This window comes from Onychostoma macrolepis, chromosome 06 (genome assembly GCF_012432095.1).
Source record: "Onychostoma macrolepis isolate SWU-2019 chromosome 06, ASM1243209v1, whole genome shotgun sequence".
In the NCBI taxonomy this organism is placed as follows: domain Eukaryota; kingdom Metazoa; phylum Chordata; class Actinopteri; order Cypriniformes; family Cyprinidae; genus Onychostoma; species Onychostoma macrolepis.
The window spans coordinates 27,740,283-27,756,938 of NC_081160.1; the positions used below are offsets into that span (position 1 = coordinate 27,740,283).

The 16,656-nt window shown below is 35.4% G+C and overlaps 1 protein-coding gene across 1 annotated transcript in view; it reads left to right on the forward strand.

Annotated features, from left to right (window-relative positions):
• tafa3a (TAFA chemokine like family member 3a) overlaps positions 1 to 16,656 on the forward strand; it is an 84,811-nt gene that overhangs the window by 41,945 nt on the left and 26,210 nt on the right. The window contains exon 2 of the mRNA XM_058777803.1: positions 14,400 to 14,512. Coding sequence (XP_058633786.1) covers positions 14,401 to 14,512 — 112 coding nt within the window. The 5' untranslated portion in view covers position 14,400. The remainder of the gene's footprint in view (positions 1 to 14,399; positions 14,513 to 16,656) is intronic.

Here is a 16,656-nt window from a genome sequence, read left to right on the forward strand (position 1 = left end):
ATGCAAGGAGGCTGTTCACCAGGCAGAGCTGGTCCAGGGGCACACCGTCTTCTCTCCGCTTGCTGACTAAGACTAATGCGAAGAGAGAAAGATTCCTGATCCTAGATCAGCATTCTGGCTCTGCAGACCTTCACACCAGGTGTTTTAAAGAGGCCTATTAACACAGCCCATTCAGGGCTGAGAGTTCGTGGTTTGCCTTCCCCTCTTTTGCTTAGATTCAATTCTGCTGCTCGCAACCCATTAACGTGAATCATTTGTTTACTTACTAACAGCTTAGTGCTTAATAAAACGCAAGCTGATAGTAACAGTCCACCAGTTTCTGGAGAACAAGGTTACCGGTGTAAAGCTTATAAGTATGTCTGCTTCAGTCCTGCTGTGTGCTACATGTGCATGTTCCTGTCATATTAGCAATTGGGTAATTCATTGTAAAGATAATTTTTAAAGGTCAAATAATATTAGGCAAGACAGGTTTATTTATTGCACGTTTAATACACTATGGTAATTCAAAGTGCTTCACATAAATAGTAAACATCAAAAGTGAAAATAAAAATGTTTTTGTAAATTAATATTGATTTACAACCAGTGTGATAGTGCTAGTTTTTATTACTATAAAAACGAAAATGTTTATTTTTATGGTTTTAGTTTTAGTTAGCTATAATAACCCTGGTTATAACAAGTAAATAATTGCACTATTTAAGTTTGATTTTTAAGTAAAATTAATTTAGTGCTATGGACTGAGATATGCATTAAATTGATGGTTCTATTCTATTCTATTCTATTCTGTTCTGTTGTGTTCTGTTCCGTTTTGCCATTGTGTAAATAATCAAGTTAAAATGAAGTAAATCAAGTAAAAAGGAAGTTTCTTTCTGAAAGTCTGATGTGCTCTATTTAGTTTAGAAGGCACTGTATATCTGATCCGTATGATGCAATTTAATTAATTTTGCTTCAAAATTCCTCCCAGAAAACAGGAAAAAGTGCATATTTGGAGTGACATTGGCCAGCTGATTTGTGTGTCTGGAATATTGGTCAACTGTATATATATATTTTTTATTTATTTATTTTGTAACATTTCATGGGTTTAATTTGAATATTTAGAGACATGTAGATAGGTGAAGCCTAGTTGCAGAAAACAGAGTGCTTCAGACAATGTATGTCATTTATTGCGTCATTCTTTCATCTGTGGCTTACAGTAAAAATGTCTTGCTGTTATTGTCTGTACAGATGACAAGTGCAACAGAAAACACAGTTATTGATTAAACTCGCAGTCATAAAGTAAATATCACAGTACATCTTTCTGTTTTGGGCATTTCTCCGATACAAACTCTGCAATGTCCAACGCTTCATAGTGATCTGCTTGTGATGGGAGAGCATAGTGGTCTGATGTTAATTGACAGTAAAAAGTGTTTCCAGTTTGAGTCCATGAGAGAGCCGTGAGGTGATTGACACTTGCAAGAACAACAGCATGATGTATTGTGACGCTCAGTTACTTGCTGCAAAATCAACTGCTAATCATACACAAGTGTTATTGTACATGTAAAACGGTAAGAAAGTGTTTTCTTTTCATTGAATAGTCCTTGTACAAGAGTGAATTGTTTGTAGACCCGCTCCCCATTGCTAAATGTTCCCTGTCGAACCATTTTTGGTTTTGAATATATGTTAATTTGGCCTTTTTTTCAAATGTTTGTAATCAAATGCAAAAAAATAAATAAATAAAGCACAATAACACTGCAGTGCAAATTAACAATGCAAATACCTGGCCAGTAGGCTATTTGATTTACATTTATAGATGTATTATAAAATTAGACTTAATGTTAATGTATAAATATATTATACTTATATAAATATAGGCAAAAGCCTCTAAGTGCCATTTGAAATTTTCTTCTAAAATGATCATTTTTCTCAGGCTCCTATGTGTAAGTTCAGTAATTTCACTTTAATAGCAACGAATAGGTTCTTTTCATTTAAAGTGAAATAACTGAATATAAACATAGGAGCCTGAGAAAATGCTCATTTTAGAAGAAAATTTCAAATGGCACTTAGAGGCTTTTGCATCTGAACTCTTCATATACTAAACTTATATAAATACTGTATATTTAATGGTCATATATATATATATATATAAAGAATTAAGAAAAATAATGAAATGGAATAATAAATAATATGTTTATTTAGCAAGGATGCATTTTATTGATCAAAAGTGACAGTGAAGACATCAAATATATATATATATATATATATATATATATATATATATATATATTACAATAAATAACAATATTACAATAAATATATTACAATAAATAATAGGGAAATAGTTTTATTTCAAATAATATATGCTGTTCTTTGGAACTTTTATTTTTCAAAGAATGCTGAAAAATATATTTTATTCAGCAATGATGCATTAAAATAAATAATAGGGCAATAATTTTGCAAAGAATCCTGAAAAAAAGATCTATCGCCATTTCCACAAAAATATTAAGCAGTGTAACTGGTTTTTTTAACATTGATAATAAGAAGAAATGTTTCTTGAGCAGCAAATCGGCATATTTGAATGATTTCTGAAGGATCACGTGACACTGAAGACTGGAGCAATGGCTTCTGAAAATTCAGCTTTGCATCACAGTAATAAATTACATTTTGAATTATATTCAAATAGAAAAAAAGTTATTATAAATGGTTATAATATTGCTGTTTTATAGTATTTTGGATCAAATAAGTGCAGCCTTGGTAAGTATGAGAGACTTCCTACAAAAAAACATTCAAAAAATCTGACCGACTTCTGAACTGTAATATAAGTACTCCATTTACTTTATACTGTATATTGCGACCACCCACAGACACCGTTTGAGAATTATTGCTGGGCCATCAGACATAGTTGATGACCGCAGCAACTACATCACTAAAGTCTCCATCCAGGACACGGAGTCAGGGAGAAAGCTTACGGCAGTCCGGTCATGGTGTGGTGAAGCAGCCAGTCACGTATCACCATCAAAAACCCACACAAATCTTTTGAATTAAATCCAAGAATGTCCATTTTATGGCTGTATAGAATATCAGAGTGAAAACTGCTAAATAAAAGGATCCCAAGCCCACTTGGATGAGTCACTTGGCATCTTTATAATGCCAAAATGTTTAACTCATTTTGGCCTTGCATTTATACAAACAGTATACAAATGGGAATGCAATTCATCACAGTTTTTCTTTTTCTTTTTTCCCTTCATACACAACACTCTACCGCAAAGCTTTACTTTGTGCAGAGAATTTCAATTCAAGACTTCTTTTAATGCCTCTAAGCAGGTATTTATTTCAACTCTTAACTCTGTCTCATGCCAATTTATAGGTTTCTGTCATCAGCATTAGAGCTTTCAGACTCCAGGGTTCACAGTTAGAAGGAGGAGTATTTTCTTATGACTGACAAAAACAGAAGCATAATTTTCTGCTCAGGCAGACACAGTGTCAGCTGAAAAGCACAGGGGGAAGCCTGGAGATCCACTCAGCATGCCTTTGATCGCATTACGGCTCTTCTGGCCTTCAATATGCTTTCAATTTGTGTCAGATTTCCCCCTCGTGCTTTAGCATTAGCATTTAGCAATCATCTGCTTGAGTGAAATCTCGGTCGGCGGAGAAGAGAGCGGCTGGGCTTTGATGAGGGAAAAAATACTGGTAGTTTGCAAACAGGGAAAGTGGGAAGGTTTTTAAAATAAGCCAGAGCCAAATTTTCAGATCAAAGAAACAGTTAAAAGCAGCCTGGGTCGCATACTGATTGCTCTGCTTATTCAGAATGCACTTCGCTGAGGTCCTAGAGATTTTGGCTCGGAAAATGCACTAGATGACAGATCCTAGCAGAATTGACGTGTTTAAGGGCGTGTCGTTTTTCTTATCCTATATGTTCATGTGCAGAGACTGATGTTAAGTAGGCCATTTGTAGGTTGATTTTTTTCCCCCTTTTAAAACGTTGCTCTTGGTCTGACATAGCCACAGGCGTTTTTTAATTCCTCAAATAGTGTAGAAATCACATCACCTTTGAAATCAAATGGATTAAATAGAACAGCATTACTGTAACAAAATGTCCTAATGAAACATGACATGATAAAGCACTAAAAAATAAATGGGTATCCATGTTAATCAGTGTTTTTATTCGAACTGAGTTAGTCCCTTCTACACTGAAATCTCATTGGACCAGCGTACCACTTGTCAAGTATATTAATCATATAAATATGGGGTTGGGTGTAATTGTTTATTGTTGCTGTATTCTGGTTAGGACACAGTTTTAAGCCATTGTAAGAGAATGTGACTGCACTTGTGGTGTTATACAAATGTTTTGAACTTTTATAAGTGTGATTTATTTATTTATTTATTTTTGTTTGGTTATTTTTTTCCTTTTCCATGGTACATTTTTATGAAAATGTCATGATAAGGTCAGTTGTTAAATTCTAATTCAAAATCTAATTAAAAAATGGGGGGGATACATAATTGAAACAATAGGATTAAACTCTATAATTAACTGCTAACTTAATGTAATATTTGTTTTAAAATAAAATCAGGTCGGAACATAATAAAAGGGTTATTTTCTTAATCCATCTAACATTTTCATTTTTCAGCATTTAAAAAAAAGTAATTAAAATATAATTCAGAGTATGTAATCTGAATGAACTTTGTTATTCCTTATTTAATTAATTGACCTAATTATAGCTCTCCACTGTAAAAAAAAGAAAAGAAAAAAGAAAAAAGATGATAATTTTTTTTTTTTTTTGGACTGTATTTTAAACCCGTAGCAAAAAATGTCCCCTGATATGACATCATATTTGACATATTCCTCTTGTATTCTCTTTGGAGTTGTATTATAGTCCAAAATCCAAAATATTTGACCTTTGTTCTTCAGCGGGACCTCTGAGGAGAGGCCTGGAAAATAAGAGACACTTGCAGAATGAGTCAGACAAATCCACAGTGCAGTCTGACACAAATGTGTGTGTGTGTGTGTGTGCATGCATGTAAACCTTTTCATTGTAATTTGAGTTTGATACCCTTCCTATAATTACATGACATGTTCTACTGAGCCTAGGTTTCGTAATATTGGCTTATGAAGATAAGGCAACTTGATGCTAACATGTCTTTAGTTTCACCGCTGCATACCAACAGGACCACATCACCTTTGCACATCATTCCATTGCTCGTTCCAGCAGACATTTACAGATAGACTAAAGACAGATTTCCAGTAGCTCAGTGCAGAATCATTCATCTGGAAATGAAGAGTACGGGAGTATTTGTGAGGAGTTTCTGCTGTGCCACGAAGTGGAAAGATTACCCAGAAACACAAAGAAACCCTTTGTATTCTCAGCTCGGTGCAATGCATACAATCAGTCTGCGGTTTGACTTATACAGACGAGATATGCAAGACTTCCCTGTATCTTAACAACCACTTCTTGAAGCTGCGAGGAAAATGATGTTCAACTCTCGCATTCATACAGGTGTGTAATCATGCAGAATTATTTTCCTTGTATCTATATTGCATTCTTTCTCCTTTTTTCTCATCTTGTTATTTTTTATTTTAACAACAAATTGTTTCAGTCGCTCAGAGTATGGCATCCCAGGTGAAAAAGACGCAGCATTACCTGTATTAAAAATATACTTGAAATTCAAGTAGTATGTTTATAATACATTTGTATTACCAACATGCTTATTTGAAGTGCATTAAAAATATATTGAATTGCCTTTTAATATATTTCTAAAAAGTATACTAGAAGTACTTTTGTATTAAATATATGCTTAGTTATACTTCTAAGAAATATGCTAAACAGAAGCATACTTTTAATGTATTTATAAAAAGTATACTAGAAATACTTTGGTAATAAATATATGCTTAATTACACTTTTAAGGAATATGCTAAACACAAGCACACTATTGCTATATTTCTAAAAAGTATAGTAGAAATACTATGTTAATAAATATATTCTTAGTTACACTTTTAAGGAATATACTAAACACAAGCATACTTTTAGTGACATTTTAGTGTATTTACAAAAAAAAACACACTTATGTTACTCTCACTTAATATATATTTTATGTATACTTTGTGTAATAACATAACAAAATGATTACAATTTTAGTAGGTTTTTAATGTACTTTATATTGCAGTAGGCCAACACATGGTTATATTTTAAATATTTATGTATTTATAATTTTAATATTTGGAAAAGTACGATATTTTGAAAAACATTTTTAACATTTACAATGTACAAACCTTTGTCAAATATTATTAACCATTGCAATATTTAAAATACTTTGTTTATGCTACTTTGGTTGATTAGGTTGTTGTTCATTACACGATACATTAATTGTAATAAGCTAGATGTTTATAAATTTGTTCAAGCTTGACGCCTTTATTTTCTAATATATATTTCTGAAATTCCCACAAGGATTTCAACATCATATCTGAAATGAGAAAAAAAACAACAACAAAAAAACGTTTATTTGTGTTTAAATTCAAACAACACAGACTAAACCTGATTGGTTCCAGAGCCATTGAACGGCTCTGATTGGTTCGTATGATAATGAGCTCGCAGCAGAGAGCTTCGTAAATCAAATATGATGTGCGTGCAAATGTCCCTCGAATGTGAATATAAGTCTAAATTTAAACAGTTATATTATATAAGAGTGATCGTGTCTCTTTAGGGCGCTTGGAGGAAACCACGCAATTCATATGGATTACTTTGGCGATGTTTTTTTGCGATGAACTTTTTGAAACATGAACTTTGATGAATCTTTTCATCGGAGGAACATAAATCTCTCAGATTTCATTAAAATATCTCCGCTTTTCTTTGGAAGATGAACGAAAGTCTTGGTTTGGAGCATCTTAAGGGTGAGTGATGACATAATTCAAATTGTTTTGGGGGAATTATGAAATTAATTAGAAAATATAGCGGTATGTTCTTATTTTTACCAGCTTCTGCGAGCGTGTATGGCGTCTGGCTTTATACCTCACTGTGACTTCAGGTAAGATTTGTATTTAAGTAACGTTATTTGTCTGTACCAGTCGTGTGTTTTTGACTCATGCGTTGGCAGAAAAAATAAAATAAAATTAGTTAACATTAAAATTCTTTTATTTGCAACATGAAGTATATTTATTTCTGATTTTCTGAACAATTTGGCTTCATTGTAATGAGGTTAATGATCTTTGAAAAACCATGATTATGAACATACGATTACTTTGTCTTGAGCTGATCAGCAAACTGTGGTAGTGTTGGTTGATTGGTGTTTATATTTGTTTAAGCTTGTCAACCTTATCGACTTTATTTTCTAATATATATTTCTCATTACAGATAAGAAGAAAGATTAAATTGTAAGAAGGGTTGCTTATAAGAGCATACAGTACATCTGAAACTGCTGAGGCTGGGAAGGTTTTTGACTATATTTCCGACCAGGTACATTGTTCTGTCATTCTTAAATAGAAAACAAATCATCAATCATCATTTGCCTTTTTTGTGTGTGTGCATGTGAGAAATATTAACATTTGTTATTTTACAGATCAGCTGCTATAGAAGACAAACTGAAATTTGAGTGCAGAGACGAGCAAAGGAATAGTAAGTATATTTTAATATCGTATCTCCTCTGTTATAGAGATTTTTGAATCAGGCCTAATGGAGGATGATTCGGTCAATCTTGGAAGAAAAATGTTAGCAATGTGTCCATTCCAGGTGGCAAATTTGTGCTTCCTTTCAGTCATTCATGTAAAAATCCGTTATCTAATTTTGTTTCTGTTTTGTTTTTTTTCTAAAGCTGCACTACTGACTAGGCTGTGCCCTGGTCTCCGGAACCTGCCACGACTCTCAGCTCCATCGGCCCTCCGTCTGTGCCTTTGGGTCCACCAGCTCTGTCTCCATCGGTCGGACCCCAGATGTCGGCAGCCACACCATCTACATCTTGGCTCCTCGCTCCCTCGACTCCGCCGTGTGTTATCAGCACTGGGATGCTCTGGGTCTGTGCCATGTGCCAAACTCCATCTAAGCCGCCAGGGCATCATCGTCATCCTCCCATCACCATCCCTTCACCATCCCTTCACCACATCCTGCCATCATCCTGCACCTTTGCCTCTCACCATCCCTACGCCATCTCCTCGTCCACCTCCAAAACCCCCTCCATCCCTCCCTATTCTGTTGCTTGAACTTTATCATCTTCAGTCTTTGCACACACATCTATTCACTTCAATTTTTGTTTTTTTTTCTTCAAAAAATTGCATTGTAATTTGTATTTATTCACTGATGTAAAATTCTTTACTTTTCAGTAATACAGGTATAACTGAAATGCTCTACAAATTGATAAGATGGATCTTCCGTAGCATTTCAGTCTTTTTTTCATTTGTTTTTTGTATAATGCTTTAAAATGTACTTGAGTATGTTTATAGTAATACAAATATACTTGTATTTCAAGTGCATTTTTAATACATTTAATAGTATGTGTTTTGTTTTTCACGAAAGTATATATGCTGCTGTACTTTTTTAATGTACTTTATGAATATTTGTAATGTACACAATATATAATACATTAAAGTTTTCTAGATATCAAAGTGTACGTGTGTGTATATACTGAAAAATATAATACTAATAAATAATATAATATAATATACTAGTAGTGTAATGCTAATGCATTTCTAATGAGCTGAAATACAATTGAAATGTACTTGAAGCACATTAAAACGATGCTTCAAATATACTCTAACTGTAGTTCATGAAGTATTAAAAGTACATTTTAAATGTATTTTAAAAAATACATTTAAATTGCACTAAATATACTTAAAGTGGTTCCAATTTAACACAATTTCAATATATTAAATATATTACAAATAGATTAAAATTGAACGTAAACATATCTTGAAATACACTTAATATACTTAAAGTTGTTTCAAAATAATACATTTAATATGCACTTAGTATAGTATAATGTAAATATATTAAGTGTGTCTGAAAAAGCACAATTTAAATATATTTCTTTTTCACCTGGGATACCTGGCTGTCAGTAAAGCATTCAGCATCAGAAATTGTCCTTTGAGTCAGAACCAGAGTACAAACTAGGACAGTTTTCGACGAGAACAATCTCATCATGCATTTCATGTGAAAACAGAGGTCAGGTCATCTATAGGTTTGTATATTAGATGTTTAGCTAACCATGCTATGACCATTTAAGCAGAACAGATTGCACCACTTTAATTCCTTTAAAACTTTTGACAACTGAAAGGCATTGTTTTGCATATCGGTTTGAACTCAAATGCAGTCGAATCCATTTGTAAAAATCTTCACATATTGCGATTGATTTCACCAACTGCCATCAAACGCTGAGCTTTGAAGTTTCCATATTGGCTGGTATTAGAAGTTTTCACAGCGATTGAACCAAAAGGCTTGTTTTACAGTGTCAGAAGAAGCGTTCTGCCCACCATATGTTGTCCTATTAACTTCAAGACAAACAGATTTTTGATGGTGTTTCTGACTCAAAAATAAATCAAGGATAACAATACTGTCTGACAGTGCTCTGTGGATAAATAGATTTGTGTATTGTCCACATTCATTTACTTGTTCTTTGTTTGGAGCATCAAGAAACAAAAGTTACAGAATTATTTGTTGTCGAAATACTTTGAAGAAAATAGAACATGTGGTTCACAATAGACTAGCTCCTATGAAGTGAAAGCTTAATTTAGGCAAATTCGCAACCATGTTATCCATTCTGTTATATATATATATATATATATATATATATATATATATATATATATATATATAGTCCATTTAAAGGCATAGTCCACCAAAAATTAAAAATGTCATGAGTTACTCTTCATCATGTTGTTCCAAGCCAGTATGACTTACTTTCTTGTATGGAACATAAAAGGAGATATTCTGAAGAATGTCGGTAACTAGAAAGTTTTAGGATCCCTTTGACTTCCACAAGATGAAATATAAAATGGAATTCAAAGGGAACAGAAACTGTTTTGGGGTGGACTATCTCCATATTTAAATGTTCTAAATTTAACAACCAGCTAATAGGGTCACAATAAAACATCTAATATACGGTAATATTTATTTGATGAACAACATGTTTTGAAGGTTTTGAGTGAGCATTTGTAGAAAAAGGAAATTAATACAGTACTTCAGACCCATTTTGAATCCTATTTGTGGAAATTGCCTAGCACCAAACGTCTGTTTTCCCCTCCTGGCTCTTGCTTGTCAAGGCCCATCAATGCTGCTGTGGACCCATAACTACACCTGAGGCCCTCCTTTCTTCCTCTGTACACTTCTATCCCTCTCTTTCCTTTCAGACCTTCTCCATCTTTGATTCCCCACTTCACCCAGCAGATGTCTAGATTTTAAGTTGCACTCCTGCGGTTGGCGAGCTGGCAGACGTGAGCCTCGCGTGCCCGGTTCCTTCGAGCCCTGTGGGGAAACGCGCCTACCTGGGCGGCTCTGTAATTTTGTTTTCACTTCGCTTCTTTCATATGAGCGCACTTACATCCACGCAGCAAGGTCAAGCGAGTCTGGAGAACTTGTATGACTCTACATCTGCAGGATTAAATGCATTTACCGCCTCCGTTCAGACGAAGAGGGTGAGTTTGAGAACTGGAGAAAGGAGAGATACGACGTGAAAGACCAAAATAAATATGTCAGACATCATGCCATCTGCACGAGGGGCATTCCAAAGGGACTAATTAGCCAGCCGTGGTGGGCTGGATTGCTCGTTTGAAAGTGATTCACTCTTCTTGGGGAAAACAGGTGGAGGAGTTTTTTGTTTTTTTTCCTTCACTCGCTTTATTGCATTTGAGTGGTTTGGCAATTGCACTTTTACTCTTATTGCTTGTTCTTCTTTGAATATTTTATAAAATGCCTTCATTGCTGTCTTTATTGCTGTCAATCAGCTGCTGTTGTTGGTGTCCCTTAGGTGTATAGTGTTTTACACATATTGGAGCGAGATGATGAGTCAGGGGAGAAGCCGCTTAATAACTTGTTGGTTCTTTCCTCCCTCTGGTTTATGTGTTTATATGCTTTAAAAGTGAGTCATACTGCCTTAGAGGTAGCTGAGAATTGTGGGTCTACAAAGGAAAGATGGGATTTGGATCATTTGAAAAGTATACTATGCTTATTTCTTCAATATTTTAGTCTGTGCAGTGTATTATTATTATAATTTAAAATAGCTATTTTCTATTTGAATATATTTTCGAATGTAATTTATTCATGTGATGCAAAGCTGAATTTTCAGCATCATTGCTCCAGTCTTCAGTGTCACGTGATCCTTCAGAAATCATTCTGATATGCTGATTTGCTGCTCAAGAAATATTTTGTATTATATCAGTGTTGAAAACAGTTGTGCAGCTTTATATTTTTGTGTAATCTTTGATGAATGGAAAGTTTAAAATGACAGCATTTGTTTGAAATAAATCTTTTGTAACCGTTTGTATTGTCTTAGCTGTCACTTTTGATCAGTTTAATGCATCCTTGCTAAATAAAAATGTTAATTTCTTCCTAAACTTTTCAACAATATTATTTACCGTTTATGCATTGTATGTTATGTATACTATGCACAGTATGCAAATTATTGTACTACTGTTTGAAACGTTTACTGTTGCGTAATATATAGAGCTTCACATATACATTTTTTATTTGAACATAGCCGTAATGACCAAATGAATAACAAGACCACGTGTTTTGAAGCAGAGGATTTGACTGGACGACATGAGGGCTTGTCAAAGACTGCGTTTGTTTCTTAACACGTTAAAATGCAATTGAAGGTTTGCTCTGCCCTTAAACCAAAACATGTCCACTCAGGAAAGGGCTGTTGCACACTTGGGTTTGTTAAAAAAAAAACATTCTGACCTCTTTGGCTCCTATTTACCCATGTCTCTCTTCAATCAATACGCGCAAGCCCTTTGGGTGCATGCAGGGTGACGTCAGCTATTTACAGTGTGTGTGTTTTCAATACCTCAACTCCAGTGACTTGTCAACGACCTCATAAGCTTGTGAACCCCATTGGCTTTGTGCGGTTATTGCGGGCAGAGAGGCTAATTGCGCTTATGGGTGGGAGGAAGAAAGCACGAGGGGAAGAGAGCAAGAAAAGACGTCGCCTTGATGAATGATGCTTATGAGGCTCTGACAGTATGCGCAAAGACTTGCATTTAAAAAAGCGCAGATTTCGTTTTTTGTGTTCTTCACTGTTATTGCTTCTCTTAGAAGTTAGGAATCTGTTAATAGTTTTGTTATAGACATGAATGTTACCTCAGATTGTGTGGCTTGTTAGGGAGAGCTGTTCTGTTACTCAGACTTGACAGTTCTCACCTGGCGAACGATTAACAGCATTCCAAAAGCAATCTGCCTTATCCAACTGCATAACAACACCCTAGCAACCACCCAGAACACCCTACGTTGTGGCAGTCAGTTTTGCATGTGTAAGCACCTCTGTAGAAATCTAATTCTACTATATATGTATATTTTATATTGATGTAGTGTTCATTAATATGTTTAAAGTCTTTTTTTGGCTTGCGAAATGCAACACAGATTTCCTCAAATCCAGTAGGACTGATTCATAAAACACCTGCCTTAATCAAATCCTCAAATTAGGTTATTCACATGCTTCTGCTGCGGCCACAAAAATCAAACCAGTGTTCTTTTAGCGTAGAGTAATGAAGGACAAAGAAACCTCCAGAGTCAGACTGAATACTGAACATATGCATGAAAGCCTCACAGTCTCTGCCAAACATGCAGGCTCACAGCCCCTCATATGAAGCCCGCCTTTGCGGTAATTTGAGGAGGAATGCTGGCAAAAGACATGAAAAGATGGCTGTGAAACTGCTGTTGTCCTCCCTCCACAAGTAGAACACAAGCTTGGCGTGGCGGCGCGATGATTGCTTTTGTGTGTTCTGGTCTCTCCGGACCCCTCAAAGACAGAGAAGGAATTACTGGCCTGCAGCCTCTGATAGTATATCAAGATTACTGTGTTTTCCAGACAAGAGCGGACCACCGCCAAAGAGCGAGATTGTGTCACTCGCTAACGCATTTGAAGGATTGCTGATATTTGAGGAAATTAATGGCTGTTTGGAATCGTGTCTGCCGTGTTCTAAACGATCTCGCTTTTTGAGGATTTATGGATCATGTTGTGTTTCGGAGTCATTCGTTTGACTGACTGTGCTGACTGTATTTTCAGAATAAAATGGGATATTTGGTCTGACATTTACATGGTAAATAGGCTATTTTCTGGGTGTTTGAGCCAATTAGAGGAAACTGTAAAATGTTTTGTTTGGCAAATAGGGTAAAATGAGAATGTTTCCCTTCAGAAAAGTGGCATGGTGTTATACATTAAAGTGAACAAGAAATCAAAATTGCTGTTTCATGACCTTTTGTTACAACATGCCCTGATAATTTACACAATATGAGGTAAGCTGTCACAGTGACAGGTTAACAGGTTTTTCAGTTCAAATTTGGACTGTAAAAAAATTGATGAAACAATGTAAATGCAACATTCAGAAATATCAAACCACTGTTTTGGCTATCAATTATTGTGATTTAATAAATTGTAGACTGTATGAAAACTTATTGCCTGAATTTGCTATTGTGGTAGATTGTTAGCAAATATCCAGTTTTTTTGCATATCCAGATGGGTTTTTCAAAGTCTGGACAGCCAAAAAAAAAAAACCCCACAAGAAATTGGATTTTTTCAAATCTGATTCAAACTACATTTGGATTTAAATCAGAATTTTACAGATGCGTCTAATTCTACATGCTCTGACTGCTCAAATCAGATTTCAAGTCTTGTTTTGCATCACTCTTAATGCAACACACAATGATAACATCAAAACCGATGACGGAAATGCCAGAAGTGTTCATACAGTATTCAAACAAAGCCAAAGTCAGAACATTACAATACATACCAGCCTCCTCCGTCGCTGAGTTTTTTTTTGCACCGTGACTCGACAGGTGCTCATTTGGAGATTGAGATGATGCATCTCTAGTTTTCCTTCATCTGTTTAAAATGCCTCATCAAAAATGTGGGAGCACCTGCATCATAATCAAAGCAGCCCATGCTGATAAGATGGTTATGTCTGGACACATAAATCTGATTTTATCACTTGCACATTAACAATACGGACAGTCTGACTGAAAAGCTCTAATTTAAGAAAATAAAAAATTGATTTGCCTGCCGTCTGAATACAGCCTATATGACAACTAGCCCCAGTTTCCATCATATCAAGCACTATAACATTTGATAGGATAGGATTACTTAACCATAATGGTTATTTCCATGTGTTTGATAGTGTATTTAAGATAAATTAGCTGTTTACTGACTGTTATTTCCCATATGTCATTGAATCATATGTTAATTTCTTTGCTTAAGTATAAACACGTATGGTGTGTATGTGTGTTTGTAGGATGCGGGAGCGGGAGCTGCAGCGTGTGGGCAGGAGATTGCTGCTGTTGGGCATCTGTCTGCTGTCTCTCTGGGGTCAGCTGAGTCTGGCCTCAACACATCGCAGCCATATTGGTGAGTTGCATGCAAACATATACACATTAACTTTAATGGGAAGCATTAGTGGAAACAGACTATCAGCTGTGATTTTGCCCACTTGGCTACTGTGTTTAGTGTTGAATGAGCTTGACCTCCAGTTTCTGAAGTCCATTTTTTCTGGAAATTCATAGAGAGTATTTGCTGTTTGTTGTACTAGGGGTTTAACAACCTTGTGCTGCTCATTTTCAAAATGACCCACTTGACCCTGTGAATAAATGATGTTCCAATTGGATTTACCTTGAATAAAAACAGACAAAATGATCTGCGCTTGTTTTCTCATGTTGGAGATGCAGGAAGAATCTGTTGAATATCCATATGCTGCTCTTTTTAAGCTCCAGAGACTTTTTCAAGGTCTGGATTATGCATCTTTCTTTCATATTTCTTAAGGAGAATTAAAAAGAGACAAATTTTTGACAAAACAAAAATATAAAGCTATAAAATGAAGGTGCAGATTTATGCGACATTTTCTCTAAATCGTGCGGCCTTAACAATGTAACAAACATTGTTAATAAGGTCTGTGTAATTTAAAGAAAAAAATCTAAAAAAAAAATCGTTAAAATAAAAAAGCTTGCTTGTTTGTATGGCTGTTCAATAACAACTATATTATAAAGTAACAGAAACAACTAATAAACAGCTATTATTATTATTACTAAAATTAATATATAAAATAAGAGTTACTACTATTGTAATATGAATATATATAAAAAAAATGTATTTTACAGTACAACTATAAAATGACAATACTAATGTTTAATATTTAATTTAATCTTTTTCAAACCATTAAAAAACATCATGCTTTTATTTTGGCAGAAAGCCACAGGGAGCCCTTAAAGCTTCTCTTTATAGCATATGTGTTTATTTAATTAAATCACAGCCTTTGTGATTTGATCATTGCATTAAGCCAGCTCACAATTTTGGATTTTGATTAATCATGCAGGCCTAATTGTAGGGATCTGTTCTTCATTTGATCTCCATTTTTTTTTTTTTTAAATCTCATCGCTCCTGACTTGGAAAACCATTGAGATTTAAAAGCACTGTAGACAGTATACTATAAAAATACATTTTGTGAGTTTTCTTTCTGAAGTCTCTTGTCTTGATGGGAGGGCAGCGTTAGGTCAGCGAAGCCCAGTTTCAGGCCAGCAGGGACGCCAGAGGAGAAGGTGTTAGGCTTGTCACAGAAATCTCATTGTAAGGAGAAAGCAGCAAAGTGAAAGAGAAGGAGAACCCTGGGCAAAAGGTGGAAGATGTGAATACACATCGCAATAATGAGCCCCTGTCCACCGGGGCCGAGTGGCAAACAGTAGCGGACCAGGAGCAAAGAGAGGAAATCATGTTTCAGCACATACACGCACAGACCTGAGTATATCCTTTCTCTGTGCGCCGAAAGCCACAAAGACCCATTGGGGACAAAGCGAAGCAACAGCAACAATTAATCTCCTGTTATCGAGTCAAAGGCCGACTCTAAATAAAATCATGCAGCTTTTCAGGCACAGCGACAAAGATAGCAACAAGTTTAGGAGGCCCCATCCTTCTCCCGGTGGATGTGTATACGTTCGGTATGTCGGAGGTAGAAAGGGTGATTGATTACAGCACGAGTTGCCCAATCATTCACCCTGCGGTGGGGAGAGAGTGGCTTTCCACCCGACTCCGGTTCTTCGGCTCCAGGCTAGCACAGAACTAATCACAGAGTAACTCCCAGCGGCTCGGGGAGGTCAGGCCAAGGTGTTACCCAGTAAACAAACCTCTTTAGCCCTGCTGTTTAAGAGAAGTGTGGGCCTCCTGCTGCTTTAGAGAGTCAACCTCTCAGAACACCCTTAAGAGAGCACAGATCAGCCCAATAACACCACAGGGACAACAGCTATGCCAGGACTCATTAGTTAGTCATGAGAGAGAGAGCAAGAGAGAGAGATATGGCAGCAGATGAAAATCTGGCAACTTTCAAAAAAAAAAAAAAAAACATAGCAGAAATGCCTTGATGTTCTAGCTGTTTTGGGGGTCTTGTTCATAAACATGGCCAAAATAAATGTGAATTTTTTTTTTTTTCTAGAGAAAATGTTGTTTGTTTATACAGCTTAGGAAGTATTTGAGATCAAACTTTGTTTCAAATATTTATTGTGGAT